At 46.4% G+C, this 21,838-nt stretch overlaps 1 protein-coding gene across 6 annotated transcripts in view; it reads right to left on the bottom strand.

The window, feature by feature from the left end:
- Slc1a2 (solute carrier family 1 member 2) overlaps positions 1-21,838 on the bottom strand; it is a 147,774-nt gene that overhangs the window by 51,978 nt on the left and 73,958 nt on the right. For all 6 annotated transcript variants that reach the window (XR_005733559.2, XM_040284508.2, XM_005327403.5 and 3 more), the window contains 3 exons: positions 8,233-8,372; positions 6,340-6,492; positions 4,284-4,534 (listed from right to left, as the gene is read on the bottom strand). Coding sequence is in view for 5 of the 6 variants with exons in the window: in XM_040284508.2 (XP_040140442.2) it covers positions 4,284-4,534; positions 6,340-6,492; positions 8,233-8,372 (544 nt within the window). In the remaining variant the exon portion in view is untranslated. Of the gene's footprint in view, positions 1-4,283; positions 4,535-6,339; positions 6,493-8,232; positions 8,373-21,838 lie in introns of those variants that run through there.

Here is a 21,838-nt window from a genome sequence, read left to right as displayed (position 1 = left end):
ACCTGCTCTTTCTGGGCAGTGCTGGCCACTGTCCTTAGCTCAGTGCTCCCCACGTCACTCCACGCAGATGGCCCCCAAGGAACCTCCCACCTCCCATGCCGTTCCTCGATATCCGGGCAGCAGCCCTATTTTTAAAGGTGTCAGGCACCTTGCACGCCGACCGCTGTGAAAACTCACATCTGAGCCCCCAAAAGCACCACCTCCGAGGGTATGAAAATAGAACTCGGGCAGAATCCTAGAATGTCAGAGCTGGCATGCACAAGGTGACAGATGGCTGAACCTGAATAGATAGGAAAGAGGACGCGTGGAGAAGCTAAGGGATCTTCAGACACCATCGTCACTGGCAGAGCTGGGGCTTGAGCTCAAATGGCCGACCATCATTGAGGTCGCTCCTTCTACCTGTGCTGTTAGACTAGGCGGACCCAATCCTCCTGCCACTGGGCCCGACAGCACTGAGTTGACCAGATGATGAAAATGGGAGAGAGGGAGGCTGGCATTCTCTAAGATGAGTTAGGTGCTGTGTTCTCAGCCTGGCCCAGGCGCTAGGGCAGGGTCCAGCTGTGCAAGGAGAGAAGAGGCAGCTCACTGGCACCTTGCTCTGGGCGATGGCAGTAGGAAAGAGAGACACAGGACTGGTCAGAGGGGAAGCCTCCAGGAGTAGTGGAATCAGGCTCCCAGGAAAGAAAACTGACAGCCTATCTTGAGGAGGCAAAAGGAAGCCACGGCTCGTATTAGAGGTCGCCATAGTCATTGGCCCAGCATACGGTGGCTGCAGGGATCAGGTAGAAGGCCAGGTGCTCCAGGTTTGACACCTACTGCCCCTGTCAGTGGCCAACCCCAGAGCAGATTGCTAGTTAGTGACGGAAGTAGGGGTCAAAAGGTATTATGTTTGACTCCAAAATCCAGCTTCCAAATAGCAAAGTTGAAGTTGAAGACACGGGAACACTGAAACACAGACCTAGTCCTCTGCCTGAGTCCCGGAGACATACAGCCTCTCTGGGGTGGACAACCCCACATGAGTACCAGCTCTAGCCGACCTGAGTCCAGGTCACCCTCACCTCCCAGCTTAATTGCTGCAGAATCACCCCGTGTGGCAGTGCATGCCTTGAATTCCAGCAACTTGGGAGGCTGGGGAAGGAGGATCCCAGGTTCAAGGCTAGCCTCAGAAAGTTAGTGGGAAGCTCTGTCTCAAAAAAAAAAAAAAAAAAGACTGGGGGTGTAGCATAGAGGTAGAGTGCCCTGGGTCCAATCCCCAGTACACACACACACACACACACACACACACTCACACACACACACACACACACACACGCCTCCTGACTCACTCACTCACCTTCCTTCTTGTCTACCTACCATCTGCGGTTATAGCTGCCTGTAGTTCCATGACTGCCAGATTCATTATTTTATTCCTCTTGTTATTTTAAATAGAAAACCAGTCACCTGCCTGGCTCAAGCCCTCTTAGAAGAACCCACACCTGACTTTGGCCTACCAGGTCCCCCTGTGCTGGGCTTTCTCCTGCTCTTTCTCTACACAGTGGCCTCACGCTGGCCTCCCTTCTCCTTTCTAAACACCACCCACTGGCCTCTGCCTCAGCTCGGAAGGCTCTCCTCCCAGCCTCGCACAGGCCCAGCTCATTCTGATTTCTTGTGGGTTCAGTTCAAATATCTCCCCTAGTGACTACTCAGCCCACGTCATCCGGCCCTCAGAAGGCACCTCTCCTGTGTATTCACCTGACACATGTTTGGGGCTCTCTCCCTCTCCCTGGATGTGCATAAGCCCTGGAGCTGCGCCCTCCTCTCTCATTCCTGTGGCATCCGATGCTGAGCAGAGGGCCCGCAGGCATGGCTGAGTTCCCTGGAAGAAAAGATCCTGCGCGGCCTCTTGCTGGACCGGAGCTGTGCTGCCAGTTGCTCCCTTGGAAACCTCACCTTGGTCCCATCAGTCCTAAATACCCAGCCAGAGGCCTCCCTGCTCTCAGAGACCCAGGGCCTGACTCCAGCAAGCCAGGTCCTTGGGTAAGGCAGCCTTCACTGGGGACAGCTCCCTTTCTTCCTCTTTACGTCTCTGTTTCTCTGATCAGGAAGCCTGCTCCACTGGAGACCGGCATATCACACCACTCCTGCTGTGACTCCTGGGCACAGAGGGGCCTCTCCTGCCCCATCTCTCTGCAAGGCCATGTTGTTGTATAAGAATGGCCTCCTCTCCTCCAAGGCCCTCCTCCTACTCAGGCTAAAGGAATCTGCTCCATGAGGTAAAGGATTCTACACTATTATTCCTCAGGTCTTCCGAACAGAAAGGAACTCGAATCCTGGGTTGAGTTAGAGACTAAAGCTCAGTTCTCAGATGACTTTGGTCACTGGAGGGTAGGACCAAGCCAGGGTGAGGCAGAGAATAGTGCATTCCTCTATTTCAGGGTCACAGACAGTGGCCTTTGCCATGGACAGCTATCTGCAAAGACGGTCTACCAGCCAGAGAGGTGCCTGAGTATGAGCCCAGCGGACATCACAGAAATTCATTTTAAGATCGGAACCACAGCTCCAAGGGCTTGACTGCTTCGTGGGCCTGCCTTCCAGACTGAGAGGAAGTGCATCTGGAGGCACAGCAGCAGGCACAGGAGGGAGGCCCAGCTCTGTCCTTCCCAGTGCCTCCCACGCTCCCACCCTCCAGAGTCTCCTCCTAGCTCAGCTCCCAGAGTTCCAGAGGGCTCCTTCCAAAATCTTCAGAATAGACTTGGCAGCCAATTGCGTCTGTCACTCCAAAGCAAGTAATTTCATCTTCCTAAGCTGGCTGGCGGCTGGGCAAGCACATGACACAGTGGTGGGGGGTCCCGGAAAGCACCCTCTTCTCCAGTCTAATTCTAGATTACACTTCTCCTCTTGGAATGATTTCCTCGGATGCAGGTCCATGCTACATGTACCACCAAACTAGCATTTTTTTTTTTTTGGTTTTACTTTGTTTTTAGGTAACATAATTATTATACATATTTATGGGCTGCGATGTGATGTTTTGATACATGTACACACTGCGTAATGATCAAGTCAGGAGAGTGGGCATATCTGTCACTCAAATATTATCGTTTCTTTGTAAAATAGCATCTAAAATCAGAGAACACATGTGTTCTGGATTCAGCAGAGGTTGGCAACTGCATCTTGGGGTCAACTGGGGACACAGACTTTCCTTCTGTCTCCTAAGTTCCTTCTTTTGTGATTCCCTGGAAATGGTTGACAGAGGCTCAATGGCTATCACCTCGCCCCTCCCTAGGCTGCTGGGAACTCGGGTAAGTTCTAACCTAAGTTTCTGGCCTTGGGGACAGAAAATAAGCCAGTAGAGTCTAAGCAGCTGATTCAGTGGTTATTCAGTGGTTCTACTTGGCAGAATCAACTGTTTTTAAAAGTCACAGTTTAAAAAAAAAAATTCATGTGTGCTGTCAGCAGGAATACATAGTTCAAGCCTTTTCTGTAAGGTTACTTTGCAATATCCAGCCAATTCAAAGTACCAAGATTTATGGCAGCGCATTTTCACTTCTAGGAATTTACACCATAGAAATATTATACAATCACGAAAAAGAAAGAGGTGCATGTAACACCCTGCACTTGGGTTGAACTTCTAAGTTCAGGCACACATGCATATGTGGCAAAAAAAAAATACATATATATGGAAAGAAACAAATTTTCAACCTAAGTGGCTCTAGGGTGCAGGAGGGGAGCTTCTAGTTTTTATTTTATCTCCCTCTTATACGGTTTAAACTTTTCACAATCCACGCATGTGCTATTTCCACAGCTTTTAAAAAAAAATCTGAGCCACCCATCCATCTTAAAGATGGATTTAAAATTCTGATTCTGCAGGGTAGTTGTACCTTTTTTAAAGTGCCCCATGGGGTTTTGTTATACTGCCAAGATTGAGAACTGCTAGGCTTCAGAGGGTTGTAAACAAGACTGATTAAAATATGCTCAGGCACAACTCAGAGATAAGAGCAGAAAAGGAAGGAAGAGACAAAGAAGAAACCAACACACACACACACACACACACACACACACACACACACACACACTTAAGAGAGCAGGAGAAAAGTGAAGGTTTAAAAAAAAAACAATAAAACCATGAGACTCTAATCCCTAGATACTGCCCCAGACCACTTCATCCAATCCCTGGGCCTGGAGAGAGATAATTAAATATTAAGAAAATTGCTACCCAGAGTTGGTTCATTGGAAATGGACTCTCTCGAAGTTCCTTGATAACTCACAAGTCTGGAGAAGAGAGAAAAATCAGAACCTCGGGTTACCTGTTGGAAACAGGCTTGGACCAGGTTTTCCGGGAAGAGATTTCGAATAAGATCCAGGAAGGCGTCCAGGCTGGACACCTCGTCGTTCTTCTTCCCCGGCCCCAGCTGCTTCTTGAGTTTGGGATTGCCAGGGTGGATGGCCAAGACCAGGATGACCCCCAGCACGGCGGCGATGATGGTTGTGGACATGTAGTACACCATGGCCCTCGTGCCTAAGCGCCCGCTAGCTTTAGCATCCAGGCCCGACAACCCTGGGAGGAAAAGAAATCCAGAAGGATTAATGCTGCCACGTTTCTGCTAAGGCTCCACGTCTGCACGTGTCTCTAAGCCTTGGCTCCCCATTACTCATATGCATCAACTACACCCCAACCACTAAACAGCTGACCTATCCTACAACTTACCATTCTATTTTCCAAGGATATTTTTGAGATTCTTGGAGAACTGGAGAGAGTTAGGGATCATACAGTTCAGAGTTTGCAAGTGGTGGGTCATGACATGTTTATTGGTCTACAGTCGTGAGTTAAAGTTGAATCTATTCCATCTTAAATTCCGACACTCTGCCCTTTCTACTCTGTGGCCTTAAGGTACTTTTCTGTGGAGTGATGGTGCTGGTACCTGCCAGTGTTCACTTTATTTATCATTATTATTATTGAAGGTCCTTATTTAGGAAAACAAGAAGTTGGTCGACCCAATGCTATACTCAAAGTCTCTTTGGAATACATGACTGGCCACTGAAGCAGAGAGGAGAACGGGGATTGAGCACAGCTCTCTCATCTCCCTGAGGTGCAGGCTGATGGTCCTCATCCTCGGTCCTCATGAGGGACTTGAAGAGCATTTGGCAAAGCAGCCACCAGCTGTGGCCCTCAGCTCTTCGAAGGGAGGTGAGAGAAAATTCCAAGCCAGTCACAAAAACTCCAGCCTTCACTGGGTTTTTTTCTAGTTGTTTCTTCAAACTGTCCATTTCCTGGTTTCAATTCCTGCTTTTACTAGGCAGAGGATGGAGCCCTTTTCTGGGGATCTGTTCCTTTTGCTGTGGGGGAGGAAGTCACTGATGCAAACTTCTCTGAATTGAGTTGACCCACCTACGACCTACTTCTCTTTACAACCTACAGTCTAATTCTGGGCGATGGAGGCCAGGTTTCCTACCAGGCTGGTCATCTCTTAGCAAAGATTCTTTTTTTTTTTTTTTTAATCATTTTCTTGTTTGCTGGAAAACACTGGAGGTAAAAAACAGATTCACTTAATCCAGGGCTGAGACCCTGGTTAGCTTCTGAGCACTCAATCCTGAGCTCCAGCCCTCCTGCCCCAGTGGGCTCACTGGTCAACCCGCTGCGAGACGGTGCAGCAAACCTTGGCTTAGCATCTCAATCTCTTGGAGCTGCTGGAGCCTCATTCCCTTCGTAAGGCGATCAGTCCAGAAAGAAGGGCAACTCCTCAAGGTCACCCGGATGAAGGCCCAGGTGCCCACCCTCACTCAGAGCAAGTCTTAAACACTAACGTATACCCTGCTTGAACAACAGGACGTGGCAGGAGGAAACAATCACAGAGGGGGGGAAAATAATTCTCTCAAATAAAGTCATGAATTCTTTTAGCCAAAAAACAAAAAGCAACCATGATGACATCCATTAAGGATATCTTGGTTCTGAGAAACTCAAAGAGCTTTCATATCTAGCATTTCATTTATTTTTAATGCGCACCTTCATCCATGCCAAGTTAAATAATACAGTGTCCTTTCCCATCTCTCACTTTTATCAGTTTCTGGACAAAACGCAATTTAGAAAATTGAGAAAAGTGCATGCCAAAACTTAAAATCAGTACAGATATCACCCCTTTGAACACGCAGTTGTTTCCTTCTTGTCTTGTTACAGGGAAAGATGGGTCCACCAACACAAATAGCAAGCGCTCTCTTTTTTTTAGGATTGCTTATCTCCATTTCAGAGACTGGGAAAAGGACGCTCTAAAGTGAAATGACACAGACATTTGCTCACTCAACCAAACTGAGATTCTTCAGTCAACTCAAAATCTCCATTGTCCATCCGAAGGGAGAGAGGCTTACCTGTGATTAAGCTGGAGATGATGAGAGGGAGAATGAGCATCTTCAGCATCCTCATGAGGATATCCCCTGGGAAGGCGATCAACATGACCACATCGGGGTGGATGGGAGACACCAGGCGAAGCAGCCCTCCACACACTGCCCCCAGGATGACACCTGGGAGGAAGGAAAGTGGGGGGCAGACTGGGTTTATTGTTTGCCACAGTCAAATAAATAGTTCTAGGGCTTACTTCAGTGATACCCAACTTTCTCATGCTCTGCCTTATTAGAAGATGAATAAAATGTAATAAAAGCACAAGGTAAGTAAAGTTAATTCTGACAGTTAGCAAGAGACCCTTGGGGAGCGCTAACTGTTCCAACAGGCAGCTCCGGGAGAGGCAGGAGAGCCTTCTCAAGGCTTTACGCAAGCTAAAAAGAAGACCTGGTTCCACCATCTTTGAAGATATTGACTGTTCATGCATAGATGGCTTCTCCTCCCAGCCCAGGTCTGGCCACACAACTTGGCACGAAGCAGGTGTCTTCCTTCTTAACCAAAGGCCAGATAAGATGAACATGAATGACCAAAATACTATGCATTCCTTTTTTGTCCCCTGGTGGGGCAGGGAGCGGGGGACAGGGGGCTTCCAATAACTTCCCCATAGTTCACTCTCCATGTTTGCCCTTTTACATGATCCTTGAACTTGCTGGTCTTATGGGAGCTCAAGGACACTGAAAATATAGACTGTGGGAGGAACCCCATCCAGCAGAGATGCTGGCAGGAGGCTTTAGCCTCACAAACCCACAGATCCCCACGAGCAAAACTTCAGACCCCTGACAAGGGTGGCCCACCCAACACACTGCTGTGGAACCCACAGGTGAGGTCACAGCACCTCGGTCTGGAAGGGAGGGGAGGCATTTCCAGATGTGAGGTTTTCGGAGTAAATTCCAGAATGTGGACAGACCAATGAGGCTGAAGGCCTGGTCACGTTTTCTTCTACAGCTAGAAATGGTTCTGTCCAACTTGAAGTCCTAGGATGAATGACATCTGCTTACCTGCAGGGAAACCCTTGGAAAATCCAACCACACTTATGGTTTTCCTATTATTAAGTGAAATGAGCCATGGCAAATTCCCCACCCTGACTCTGGTCCACCGGCATCCAGGACGACTGGCTCACACACTGGGCCACAGATGGAGGGTGTGTGGGTGGGTGTGAGGGGTGGGGAGGATGAGCCATCATCGCTTCTCTGTGTTGCTAAGTGAGGGCTGGAGAACAAGGAAGGGATTTCAAAGAGAAATGATATGGCTGTCACTGCAAGAAACTGCCATTTATCCCCATTTTTTAAAAAAAATCCTGGTTGGAAACCTGAAGACCAAGATTTTAGCAACAGTCCACACAGAAGAACAACCCAGCATGTGGCCTGAAGCCAGGAGGAAGATGAAGTAGATCAATGCTTCACCATGTGCTTCTTGCACGCTGCTCTCATTGGCTGACGTGCCCAGTGAAGCTAAGTTAATGATCTGCAGAAGGCACCTGGGAGCCCTTCTAGTGGAGTTTCCTGCAGCCATTGGCCTTGATGCAGGTAATGTGATCCACTGACCACCTTCTTTGGAATCGCCTAGAAGGTTTGCTAAGGTGCAGAGTCTAGGGCCTCACTCCAGATGGTCTCCATGAGTGTAGCCTGGGAATCTGCGTGCTAACACACCCATAGGACAAGCCTATGCCTGACACTTGAGGATTACTAGAGTCCAAAGCAGAACAAATGGCTAGAGTGGGTGATGGGAAAGATTTCGCCTGGGCCACAGGCCTTGGGCAGAGCACGCAGTTCCCTTTCTGGTAACAGAAAGTTGATTTTGACAATTAGCAAGAGCCAGGAGAGCCCCCGAGAAGAGAGAGCGACATGGCGTCTGGCACCTACCGAACACCGTCAGGGTGAGCAGGAGATTCTTCCCCAGCTTGTCACACAAGCGCAGGCACAGAGATCGGTGCTTGGGCTCCTCTGAGCTGAGGTGGCTGTCAAGCATCCGTACTTCCACCTGCTTGGGCATATTGTTGGCACTGCAACAGAAGGGATGGTGGTGAGTGGAGTCAGCGGGCACCTCCCTGTGCAGCTTCAGAGGCTCAGGTAAAGGGGCCTCCCCCAGGCACAGCTGGGCATATAAAAACAAGAGTGACAGAGGCTGGGCATGGTGGCATACGCCTGTGATCCCAGCGGCTCAGGAGGCCAAGGCAGGAGGATCTCAATTTCAAAGCCAGCCTCAGCAAAGGCGAGGCTTTAAGCAACTCAGTGTGGCTCAGTGGTCAAGTGCCCTGAGTTCAATCTCCGGTAACCACCTCCTCCCCCAAAAAAAGAGTGACGCAGGGCATGCTGAGTTCCAGTTCACCTATAAGCAGGACAGTAGGACACCTGGAGCACTTATGTGCTTGGTGCTTTTACTCCCATTTCCTTGGGTTCTTGCAGTAGAGAAAAGAAGACCACAAGCTGTGGTCAGGTTTTCAAGAGACCCCACATGCTCATCCTGGGGGTGGGGGAGATGCATTCCCCATTCCATTTTACAAAGACTAACTTGCCTAAGGTTGCAAAGCCTAGAGGAAATGGAGATGCAAATCCAGATAGTCTGGATCTAAAACCTGAGCTCTTTCATTCTTTTTTGTTGCTGTTGTTCTAAGTAGTTATACGTGATAACAGAATGCATTTCAATTCATTGTACACAAATGGAGCACAACTTTTCATCTCTCCGGTTGTACAAAATGTAGAGTCGCACCACCTGTGCAGTCATACATGTACCTAGGGTAGTGATGTGCATCTCATTCCACCATCTTTCATACCCCCATGCCCCCTCCCCTCCTCTCCCTCCCCTTTGCCCAAAGTTCCTCCATTCTCCCCACACTCCCACTCCCCCATTATGGATAGGCATCCACTTATCAGAGAGAACATTTAGCCTTTGGTTTTGGGGGATTGGCTAACTTCACTTAGCATGATCTTCTCCATCCATTTACCTGCAAATGCTACAATTTTATTCTCTTTTAATGCTGAGTAATATTCCATTGTGTGTATATACCACAGTTTTTTTTATCCATTCATCTATTGAAGGGCATCCAGATTGGGTCCACTGTTTAGCTATTGTGAATTGAGCTGCTATAAAAATTGATGTGGCTCTGTCACTATAGTCCCTTGGGTATAAATTGAGGAATGAGATAGCTAGGTCAAATGGTGGTTCCAATTTAAGTTTCCTAAGGAATTTCCATACTGCTTTCCATAGTGGGTGCAACAATTTGCAGTCCCACCAGCAATGTATGAGTGTGCCTTTTTCCTGCATCCTCACCAACACTTATTCTTGCTTGTATTCTCGATAATTGCCATTCTTACTTGAGTGAGAAGAAATCTTAGAGTCTTTTTGATTTGCATTTCTCTAATTACTAGAGAAGTTGAATATCTGAACTAAACAGACACTTTGCAGAAGAAGACATACAATCACTCTTTCATTCTTTAAATAAGAGCCAAATGGTGATTTCAGGAGCGTCACGGCCTGAGTTAGGCCAAGATGAAAACGCCTCCAAGCTCTAGCCTTCCCCATCCTGGACACAGAAAAGTTACAGAGGCTGATAACCCAAGCCTTACCCCACCACACCCCGTAGGAAAAGCTAGCTTATCCAGCTAAAAGAAAGTTCAGTCTACTGGGGCTTTTAGAAGGTCACTTGTATAATGAGGACTGTCAAACTGGCCACAGGCCAATGCCACACAGAGTGAAATATGTAGGGATCTAAGAGATACTTTGGTCCCATCCATCTGTGGCTGCAGCTCAGCCCATTTCTGTACAAACCCCAGGTGGACCCAGGCTGCCCTGGCAGCTGCTCCTTGCCCACCTTTGACAGGCCCAGGCCCATGCTATTCCACAATTAAGCCTGGGCATTGGCACGAGGGGTGACAGCTTTTTTACTTTGACATAACAACTTAATACATTTCTGCCAACTGCCATTTACAACCACCTCATTTGACAAGAGGGGTGGGGGGGGATCCTTAATACCTAGAAGGACAGGACTCCATCTCGGAATAGATGACAGTAGATGGCAGAACAGTGCCTTCCAAGACACCAGAGTGTTACCCCCCCACACCCCAGATAGTCTCACCACAGACTGGACAGACCCTCATTTGGAGCCCATGACAATCTATAGACTGGTAATAACGGGAAGAGCGAGGGTTCAGGGTCAGAGCACTGTGGCTTAAAATCCTGACTCTGCCACTCACTCACTGAGTGGAGTGTGGCAAGAAGGGCCTGGTACCTACACCTTGTGAAAATTAAGCACAGGCATGCTTTATGTTACATCACCCAGGAGTTCCTTTCTCTAGGGAACGGGAGGAAGAGACCATTCTCGACAAGTTCATGGCAAAGGTGACGTATAAATTTGGGCGACTTATTCAGTGGTACCACATTCCATCAAGACACCAAGAACTGAGTTTCCAGTCCCAGAGTTAAGATCCGGGACCCAAAGATGATGACTTAGGTTTGTTTTGTTTTGTTTTTGTTTTTAATAACAGGCCACTTAATATATTTGCTACCAAAATGTTTTAAAGTTGGAAATAATGTTGCATGATCTGGTAGAAAACTCAGATAAAAACATTGGTCAGAATAAACACTTCTCAATCTCCCCTTAATGGCCTCTGTTTCTCGTCATCTAGTCAAGGTCTGAGGCAACCTTTGACTCCTGGCATATGTGTTTAATGATCCCTCAGATCACCTAAAGAAGAAAATAGGGCATGGTTCTCCCAGCCTGCGGCCCAGAGCCTTTCTGATCAGTGAGCAGTGAATACCACATCCTCCCATCACCATGGGAAACAGAAGGAAAAGTACTTTTGCAAGACAGCAGGAGCAAATGATCAAAATGATCTGTTTAACAAGGAGAGACCATATTTCTGTGTTTGCATTGGGATCTTTTTTTCCATTCTTAAACGTTTCTCCAGCCAGTACTGTAATGTGAAGCTCTAAACCAGGAAACATCCCACAAGAACAGAGGTAGCATGCGTTCTGCAATGGCGAATGTGCTCCCTCAGCCAGCCCTTGGCAAAACTCAGGGTCCCCTTGAGATTGTTGATCCCCTTCCCTTCTGCTTCGCTTGCATCCCTCCTGCCATGGAAATTTGAATCAGGCACATGGTCGGCATTCAAGTGAGACAAGCAAATATTTAAAGCAAACATTCTGGTAAGATCCATATGATGTAATGAAAGCCTCAGGCATCGAAACAGCCACGTCAAGATGAAAACACACAAATATTAGGTTAACCCTACGCACCCAACCCTGAGCCCTGGGATGTGGCTGGGTGCCTGTTGTGCACATTTCTTAGCTACACAAAATTGCTGCATGTCTAAGGGTTTGCTTTCGAGGCCATGACAAAATGTCCCTGAATCAAAACAGCCACATCAAAGTGGCAGCATCAAAATATCACAAACCCACAAGTATTTATTGAGAGAATTCCCATAACTGCCCCTCTTGGAATAAATAGATACTCCAGGCTTCTAAGAGTTCTTGACATATGCACATCAAAAAAAATTTTTTTTAAATAAATCAGAGCTCCAACTCACAGCTGGGGACACAAGGAGTCCCCCGAAAACTCTTTGCGAAAATTCTATACCAGTTGAATGACTGCATCTCCCAGAACACAAAGAGAGCCTGAAATGGAGAATATTATAGAGAATAGCAAGATAGAACGAAACATAATATAAAGCTGTTTCTAAGCCTACACACCTTCAGAAGAACAGGTACTGTTAAAATGCATTCACACACACAGCTAAATAATGCTGGCTACTGAATGCATACAGAGGCAGCAGTAATAATTGCTGACTCATATTTATTGACTATTGTTTATCTATCAGGCATTTATATTCAATAATGAGTAAGGAACAATCCTTCTGATAATGAAGCCTTTCCTGATAAGGAAAGGCTGAGAAAGCATACTGCACTGTGCTTGCTGGTTTCCAAATGGACCATGACAAAGCTCTTCACAGATGTTATGAAAAATCATAAGAAGAATCCTAACCCAGGTTCGGAGAGGCAGAAGGGATGTTCAAGAAAGGCCCCCAGGAGTGACTGATTTCTGAAGTGGATCTTAAAAATGGATTTAATTTAAATGTCTGCATCCTCCACCAGTTGATAAGCCTTGAGAGAGTAGGATGGAGCTCTTCAACACCTAATACTGAGTACTCCATAAATTTGGCTAAAGAAATCAAGAATTTTTGAAAAGTAACCCTAATGGGTGCCTTGCTCTCTCCTGGGAATGAGGCCCTTCTACAGACAGGCTGGCAGTGTGCCAAAGAGCAAGCTCTTCCCAGTCTTGCTTTTATCCCACATATTTCTACTGGGCATATAATAAAGGCCTCACATGTTGGACATGCTAACAATAGTGCAATAAGCAAAAGAGAAAGAGCCCTTACTCTCAAGGAATGGACATTGTAGTGGGAGAACAAATCGGTGGACGAATCTATTGCAAGTGGTAGTAAGGACAAGGTGGAGGGTCGAAGGAGATGGACAGTAACACGTGAGAAAGCAATATGATTTTATTTCAAGTGGCCAAAGGGAGGTTTCTGTGCTAAGGGGACATTTGAACATAGACCTGGAAGAAATGAGGGATCTATTCAAATTAATAATGAAATTTGTCCAAAGCTTAGCAAATAAATGGAATGCACAGGATATGGAAATCGATGTACCCATCCCAGAGCCTATAGCTCCCTGCAGATGCAACCTCTGCTGTCCACCTGTGGGATTTTAGCCCAGGCACTGATTCAAATGAATGTCAAATAAGTACTGCTGGGTCCTATTGCCATCATGAATATTCTGGAGCTTCAGTGTCTGTCCCAGATCCCAGAGACAGGGAGCTGAGTCGGACACAGATGGAAGTCCTGAGATCCTGATAGCCTGAGGGTTTGCTTCGGAAGCAATGAGCAGAAAGGGCAAGACTTGGTCTGGGTAGGACTACTGGATGAACACAGCAGGTCAGTGCAAGGGTGGGTGCTTATCCCTTTGTTAATGCTGCCCTTCTACATCCCCTGACAGTGGAGATGGAACAAAGCAATAGAGAATTGGAACAGCCAGGGAGGGCTGGGTACCACAGCTCCACAGAACCAAACACTCTCCAACACCGTTGGGTCACCTCTGTTTCAACTTAAGTACATCCGGGATGTACTTAGCAATGAAATTCCTTTACACTGCAGGTTTCCCTAGGCCCAATCACCCAGATCTCTCCAACGGCTTCCACTACCCGACAGCAAAGTCAGGCTATTTGAGGGCCAGCTGTTGAGATAATTAAAAACTTGAACAATGAACCTACAATTTCCTTCAGCCTTAGCCTCTGCATCAAATTATTTAAACAGCTGTTAATTTTGCGATCTTTGCCCAGTTCTTTCACATGCAAATCCACGTGAGTCCCCATTTCAGTGGCAAGCCCAGCTCCTGTGCGAATCATCCTCCTCCATGACACAAAGGGAGCAGGTAATGGGGTTGATGCTAAGTTTTAAACTAGTCCCAGAACCTGCTTTTCGTTAGCATTCAATTTTCCTCGCTCTGCCAAGAGCCTCTAATAACAGGCTCATTAGAGGTGGTATTGGATTCAGATTTCCTGCTGCACGCTCCAGCTTAGCCTCATCTGGCACCAGTTCTTTGTTCCTCCTTCACTGGCTTCGTGAGGTGGCAACGGAACACTCCCCCAGGGAGCCTAAAAGCAACTGGTGTGTTTTGCCCTGAGGACAATGGCGGTCTGCAATGATGCCACTCACCCACCCCTGCACTGCACAAGGACGATTCCCCACCCACTAGGTTGAGGACTTGAGGAGCACACAGATGTCCTGATGTTCCTGGGAATGAGGCCCTTCTACAGACAGGCTGGCAGTGTCACACAGCTGTCCAGAAATCACGCTCTTGGGAGATACTAGGTCAGCAACAAAAATAATGCTTGTTCAGGGGCTTTCCCCTGAGATCGCGGATGTGTTTGGTCAAGAATGCAGGAAATACTAATGGTATCAGCTCCGAACACCTAGCAACCCGTGACAGTGATCACAACTGTTATTGTCCTGCATCCAGGATTTCCCCAGCTCCCTAAGAACACCATCCTTGCTGTAATAGGGCCTGGAACTCTAAGACAGCCTGCCAGCTCTGCCACCCTTGCTAGATCCCATAAGCCCTGGCTTAACCATACAGAGGAGTTTATTGGCTGAGAAGTCTCTCTTCTGACAGCTACTGCATCCTCACAGTTCCTGCAAATGAAAGGGAAAAAAGCCACATCCTCCAAATTCTCTTCAATCCCTTCTGTTCGTTTTCTGTCACTGTGTCCATTTGCATAACCACAAAAAGAATTTCTGAAAAGGTCCCGCTGACTTCATGTATAATACGTCTTTTCTATAGCTTCCTCCTGAACACCCAAGGCTCAGGCTAAAGAGCACAGTTTTCAGCTACCCTAGATCATGAGGGGCTTAGATCTGGAGAGCTAAATAAAACCCAGCAAAAGTAGAAGTCAGGGGGTTGGGGTTCCAGTCCCAGGGTTGCCTCTGACTGGTTGTCTCAGAAATAGTGCAAGATAAAATGGACATAAAGTCACTTGCCCCTGATAATAGATAGAAGGATACAGCGCTGTGGGTGGTTACGAACACGCTCCTAATATGAAAAATTAACAGGATGTAGGTTTGGATTTTGGCCCATTTCTATGTTGGAGATCATAGGCTCTTAATCTGTAAAATAAACTGGTTAGATTAGAAATCCTTTAATGTTCTAACGTTCTGTGATTCTTTAACTGGGAAAAGATGTTACTAAAACTCACTTCCACAGAGGTAGATTCCATCTAGGACACAGGATCCCACAAGAGCACAGCCCAGAGGCTGCATCACATCAAGCACAGAGAAAGGCAGAGGGTGACTTAAGAGAGCATAGCGAACGGACAACCACCATTTCTTTAGGTCTTGGCCTCCATTTCCGCCCCTTCTCTCTCTGCTACAGAAGCGTGCCCTTCTAGTGCCAGTAAAGCTGGGTTGGGGTTGAATTCAGTCTAGAATTCAGATATGAGCATCATCTTGACTCTTCATCATCCTTGAGCAATTCACACTCCATATTTCTAAGATGGTCAGGTCAGTGTCTTGGGAACATACTCAGGTAAATTGGCATTGGGACCAACCAACTCACCACTAAATCATTAGAAGAACCCCAACATCATTCAGTTCCTATGGAGTTGGACAGACAGCACTCACAGAAGCATTCGAGATGAAGATTGAGAGGGAGGACTCTTCCTCTCATGTTAAGGAAAAGAGCCGGTTGGGCCTTTGGGTGTCCTCACCCAATGGGCAAAGAAGGAGTAGAAGACAAAATTCTAAAAGGATGCATAAAAATAGCATGCATTTTGCCCAAAAAACAGAAGTTAAAACACCTGCTCTAATCAGCAGCCTGTAGAAGGCAACTTGGCAGAAGGTAATTACATAATTACATTGCCATTGGATTCTTGGTTAAATTTCCCCTCCCAGCTACGGCTGGACAAGACAGCTAATAACATTCAACTCCTTGGGTCATTGGAGAGTCCTTTGAGATAAAATTCAGGAAAGGACCAATAGAGTATCTGATGTACAGTGGATATCCCATTTTAATTTCCTTTCTTTGACTTACATACCTAAAATAGTATACCATGATTGCTAAGACAGTTTATCTTCAGTTGAATTTAACTAAACCTCTCTGTCAACATAGTGGTGCTTGTCATTTTTACTAGGAGGAAGTTCTAGAAGGGCTGGCATGGGGCCTAAGAAGTCCCCACTGCCATTATGTCCCAGACAATGGAATGACTGGACAATCTCACAGAGAACATCAGGAATACAACCTTCCACATAAAACGTCTGGACTCTGGGAAACACTCCCAAAGGACAGACTTAAGCCAGCCTTGACCCAACACATTGGCCCATTTCCATAAATATTCACCACCCCAAACAGAAATAAGACACCAAGGAAGAGTGAGTCTTTCGGACCTGGTGGGATGTTTCGGACTGGGTGGGGTGTTCAATCATCCCCATTTGGAAATCACTTCTAAAAATAAAGATTATGCCATGGCCCAGGAGCACACTGGCTGGCCAGCCCAGTCCCCAAAGACATGTCCCTTCTGAAGTAATTGCTACCCACCTCTGGTTCATGGAACAACATGAACCTTCATCTGAAACTTCACACAACTCCAATAAACTGGGGAGACTTGGGTGGAATGCACTTGGGTTTTGAGCCACAGAAAAATTATTCACTTCCATGTGAATAAGGCAGATTGCTTTGAATAAGTCTCTCCCAGCTGAATGTCTTCCCTACCCTCCCTCTGGCCCAGTCTGCTAAGACTAATTTCTATTTCTCCTTCAAAACTCATGCATGAGTTCCCTCAGGAAGGCTTCCTTGACCTGCAAGGATGCTCCCTCTGCAGGTGATCCTATCACCTGTGTTCTCTAGACGTCGCTCACAGTTCACCTGTCTTCCCCTTTAGAAGGTAAACTCTTAGGAATAAGATTGTCTTATTTAACTCTCCCTCCCCACACACCTAGCCTCATTCCTAGCATTTGGATGTTCAATGACTGTGTGTTGAATGAATGAATGGACGGATGGATGGATGATTAGATAAAAAAATATATCCAAGTCATAGATTCTATATGACACTCAGTTTTAAAGAACTGTGGTTGGTCCAAAAGCTTAAGAAACCTGAAAAGGGAGAAATAAAAGCAGAGAGGTCAGAAATGACAAGTGGGAAAGTCCATCCTGCAAGATGCAAGACACATCTGCATTAGAAAAACCAGCAAGTGACAGAAAGCGGCAGGTGAGCACCAGGGCAAGGCTGGTCCTTCTCTGCTGGTGACTTTGGTCCTGCTGACCTGCTCAAGGCATGACAGTCCCAGTGCTCCCAGCACTCTCAAAGATGGCGCCAGGAACCAGTCAGTCTAGGCCTTTGGAGGAAACTAGTGAGGACACAAGAAGATGCCCTGGTCCCTTAAGAGTTTCTTAGGACCCAATCATAAAGCATCAACATCTCTAAATGTAGACCCTCCAAATTGTGGTTCTTCAACTTCCAGAGAAATGAATATTTGCTCCCTTTCCAAGAATCCACAGAATCCTGTTTCCGGGAGCACTTCGGCTAAGAGCTGTAGATTTGGCCCTCAGGCTGGGGAGCTGCTTCTTCTCGAGTTTTCTTCCAAGCTGAGTTTTCCCAATGGGTCTCCCAGATGGGAGTATAGCTGGGATGCTGACCAGGAAATGGCTGAATTAACTGCAGTTCCCTGGGCACCAGACAGAGCTGGGTAGGGTATTCAGTCACTGGCATCTTCTCAGTGTCTCAGGGATGCCTTATGATTGCTTTTCTTCACTGGAGTGCTCTCCCTTCTTCAAGCACAGCCATTGGTCTCTGTGCCTTCTAGAGTGAGCGAAGCAGCGCTGTCTCAAGTAAGAAGGCAAGTCACCATCGTGACCATGGGAATCGTGAGGATTCCCAGGGCTGGCGACACTGTGCTTTTTAAGGCGTGTTAAAGCCTTCCTCGGAGTTCACCCAAAGGCCTTGCAGCTCCCAGGGGCCTGGAATTTCTCCTTGAAGCCCTGTCCCTTTCTAGTCCAATAGAGGACTCCGATTTAAGTCAAAGCCATATGGAAAAAACAACCCATTCACTGTCACCCCAGCTCAAAGGAGCTTCTCAATCCCTCCTTAAGACCAGGATTTGCTGGAAGAACCCCATGACATGAATCTTGGCCTAAACTATACGTGCAAGCCAAATAAAAGGAAATCAATACATGCCCATTACTAAGTGCAGGAAGCCCATCTGAAAGCCCACATATGGTATGATTCCAACTACGTGACAGTCTGGAAAACAAAACTATGGTGACAGTAAGGGGTCAGTGCTTGCCAGGGGTTGAGGGTAGAAATAAATAATCAGAGCACAGAGGACTTTTTAGAGCAGTGAAAATACTCTTTATGATACTAAAATGGCAGACACTTGCCATTCCAGATTTATCCAAACCCATAGAATGTACAACACCAAGACAACTCCTAATATAAACTACGGTCTTCATACGATAGTGAAGTGTAGATTCATCGAACCACTCTGGTAGGGGATGTGAACCGTGGTGGCAGGTGGTGAATGTGTGGGGACAGGAGATAGATATGTCTTTCTGTTCAATTTTGCTGTGAACCTAAAACTACTTTAAAAAAAAATAAAGACCCACTATTTTGTGTGATTATTATGTACCAATAAAAAATTCAAAACCAAAAAGAGTTTACTAAACAAAACAAATCAAAAAACAAGCCCCATCCCCATTCAGCATGTCTAGGTAGAGCTTAATGAGTAGAGACCATTTGTTGGCTTCACGTTATGTGCCATGATGGGCAGAATAATGGCCCCTTTCAACAAATGTCCACAACTGAATCCCTAGGACCTGTAGACATGTCACTTACATGGCAAAAGGGGAACAAGGTTGCAAGTGGAACCAAGGTTACTAGGCCGCTGACCTTGAGATGGGCAGAGTATCCAGGTGGGCCCAAAGTCATCACAAGGTCCTTCTAGGTGGACGAGGGAAGCCAGAGAGAGAGGACCAGAAAGACAGCAGCATGAGAAACACTCAGCTCTCTCTATTGCTGGCTCTAAAGATAAAGGAGCCACGAGCCAGAGAGTGTGGAAAGCTTCTAGAAGCTGGCAAAGGCAAGAACACTGATTGTTCCTTAAAGCCTCCAGAAAAGAATACATCCCTGCTGACACCCAGTGAGAACCTGGTCAGATCTCTGACCTCCAGAACTGTAAGATAGTTGAATAATCCTCTCCCAGGCCACTGTAAGATAAATTGGTCTTAAGTTAAGCCTCTGCATTTATGGCAATTTGTCACAGGAATAACATAAAACCGATGTGGTACCAGACCCTATGCTAAGTGTTCCGTACGTTATCTTGACGTTTGCAATAAGCCTGTGAGTTGAGGTGGGAGACAGCTTCCTGTCAAAACCCACTCATCGCTCCTTCTAGGAATCTGTTCAGAGAGGCAGTGTGCACCAGACACCGGCTTCCCAGCCCCCTGAGATGCCAGCAGGCGTCTTCTAGATATGCCCTTCTTCACTCCTTCCTGCTTTGAGGGAGGCCCTCAAAATAAAGAATAAAGATACATCTTTCTCTCCTTGGCCAATAACCTGTTTAAAAGGCTTGAAAACCCCAAGCCCCAAATGACTCCTACTGCAGACAGGAGCATTCCAAGGCCTCCCAAAGGGTTTGTGCCTTTGCTTACTTTAGTTTTCTTCTAATGAACCATTAAATTTGTGGCTATTGATCAGTCACTAAATATTCAGTCCCTGCTGATTCCACCAGTCAATTCAGCTTACTGACTACCCACGGGGCTTACTAGTCTGATATGCTGATTTTACAAGTGCTAGACTGTGCCATCCAGAAGGGGAATCGTCACCCCAGACAGGCACTTCTGACAGAGAACAAGCTCCTATGTAGCTTATCGAGAGGCTGGCTCACAGAGCTCTGCACCAGTCCAACGGCATCATCCACAGTGGGCTGTGTCCTCTTCCGTTATTCATTCATGGTGTCTGGGGACAATATGACTTCACCCATGAGAACCGAAATCTCAGTGGATTCTTGAGTGTTCTTAGTTTGAATAATCCTCTCCCGGGCCACCAATCTATTTTTCATGCCTCTGTGATCTCAGGTTGCATGGTTCATTCCCTTCATAGGATTGGCTTCTGGTCTGAATGCCTGTCCCACTAGACCTGGAATCAAGGACAGTGTATCTACCCTGAGCCAATGCACACAATGATCTTGGCATGCATGAGAGGTTGGCTCCAGGACCCCTGAGGATGCAAAAGTCCCTTATATAAAATGGCATGTCATTTTTGTATGACAATCTGTACACACCCTCACTTCCCATACTTAACACAATGAGAATGCCACGTAAACAGTTGCTACACTGTGTTTAGAAATGACAAGGCAAAAGGAGTCTGGCTGTTCAATACAGATGCAATTTGTTTTCCAAATAATTTTTTGTCTGTGGCTGGTTGAATCCAGATCCTTGGGTCTGGAGGGCCAACAAGGTGCCTAATATCTTTTAAGTCAGGATTCCTTTTTTTTTTTTTTCCTAAGCTTAATAAGCAGTAATGTTAACAATGTTCATGATAAAGCGTTTGAAATGAATTCTAAAACCTTTTCATTTACAATGGTAAATTCTAGCAAATTCTAGCAAATAACCCTGTAATTGAAAGAAACTAAAGGTATCTGTCTACTTTCCTTCCTTGATAAATGGAGTTTAAGGACAGGATAAAACTTGAGGGCTGGGAATGTGGCTCAGCAGTGGAGCGCTTGCCTAGCACATGCAAGGCCCTGGGTTCGGTCCTCAGATAGATAAATAAAATAAAGGTATTGTGTCAATTACAACTAAAAAATATTTTTTTTTAAAAAAAAAACTTGAATAAATAGGCAAGCTGCTTCTGTGGAGAGTCTTTTGTGGTAAATGTCACCTACAATTTGAAGAGCACTCGCCTACACTACCAATCCCCTTACAACTTTCCCATGCTATCATAAAGAGTGCTTATAAACTCAAGGGAAGCCCAGGGCTGCCCATGTTGTTGCTTTTTAAATTCGAATTTTAACAGCATTTAAAAGCTGGTTGATTTAGCATCAAAATCCAGATTTCACCCTTCTCTTATAAAGTACTAGAAAATATAGCTGCTCTGGAATCTACATTCCTGAATAGCAAACATCAGCTAGAACTGAGAAGTGACTGTCCTTTAGTCAGGCATGAGTTTTCCAGCATGCTACAGTCCCCACGAGTCCCTATCGTATCCTTGACACCAACACCAAGTGTCAATTATTTATCATCAGGCTTCCACTGCTCTTTATCTGAAAGAAGTGTAAAGAGGAAAGTAAACTATCCTGATTCCCTGTACACACCTGCCTGGCCCCTGTTACGTGAACAGCCCCCTCCCCACTGCGCCTCATATTGTACAGATGGGAGCTTTCTCCATGTGCTCAATCAAAATCCCCAACAAGGAGTGCAGATTTCTTCACCCAACTACAAAGTAGGTATGGTGTGGTTTAACAGAGTGAATCATGTTGTCACCACTAAATCTGTCACACAATTTACAACTTGGAGCAGTTTCCCTGGGGACAAGTGTGAGCAGAGAAGTAAATGAACTGTGATCTCACCTCCCTAAAAGCAGGCAGAGGCCGAGCAGGAAGAGAAATCAAGGACTGACTCTGATTCTTACAGATGACGGGGACGGAGTAGGTTTCATCGGGGACGGAGTAGGATTCATCCTCCTCTCTCCTGTCTCCTTATCAATAGTCCCAAGATTAGAACCCTCTGGAGTAATGACTCAGTATGTGCTGGGGCACTGAGACATGACTTCAGCCTCTTCTTTACAAGTTTATAGAGTGTGCAGATGGCCAGACAGGAGCATTTTGTAGCCTCTTTTAAGACAAACAGTTGGCACACCGTAAGAAATGATTCTTAGTCATTACACAGATGAGGAAGCACGGTTTAGGTAACTTGCCCATTGTC

This window comes from Ictidomys tridecemlineatus, chromosome 4 (genome assembly GCF_052094955.1).
Source record: "Ictidomys tridecemlineatus isolate mIctTri1 chromosome 4, mIctTri1.hap1, whole genome shotgun sequence".
Taxonomy (NCBI): Eukaryota; Metazoa; Chordata; class Mammalia; order Rodentia; family Sciuridae; genus Ictidomys; species Ictidomys tridecemlineatus.
This window is presented reverse-complemented; position numbering and strand designations above follow the sequence as displayed.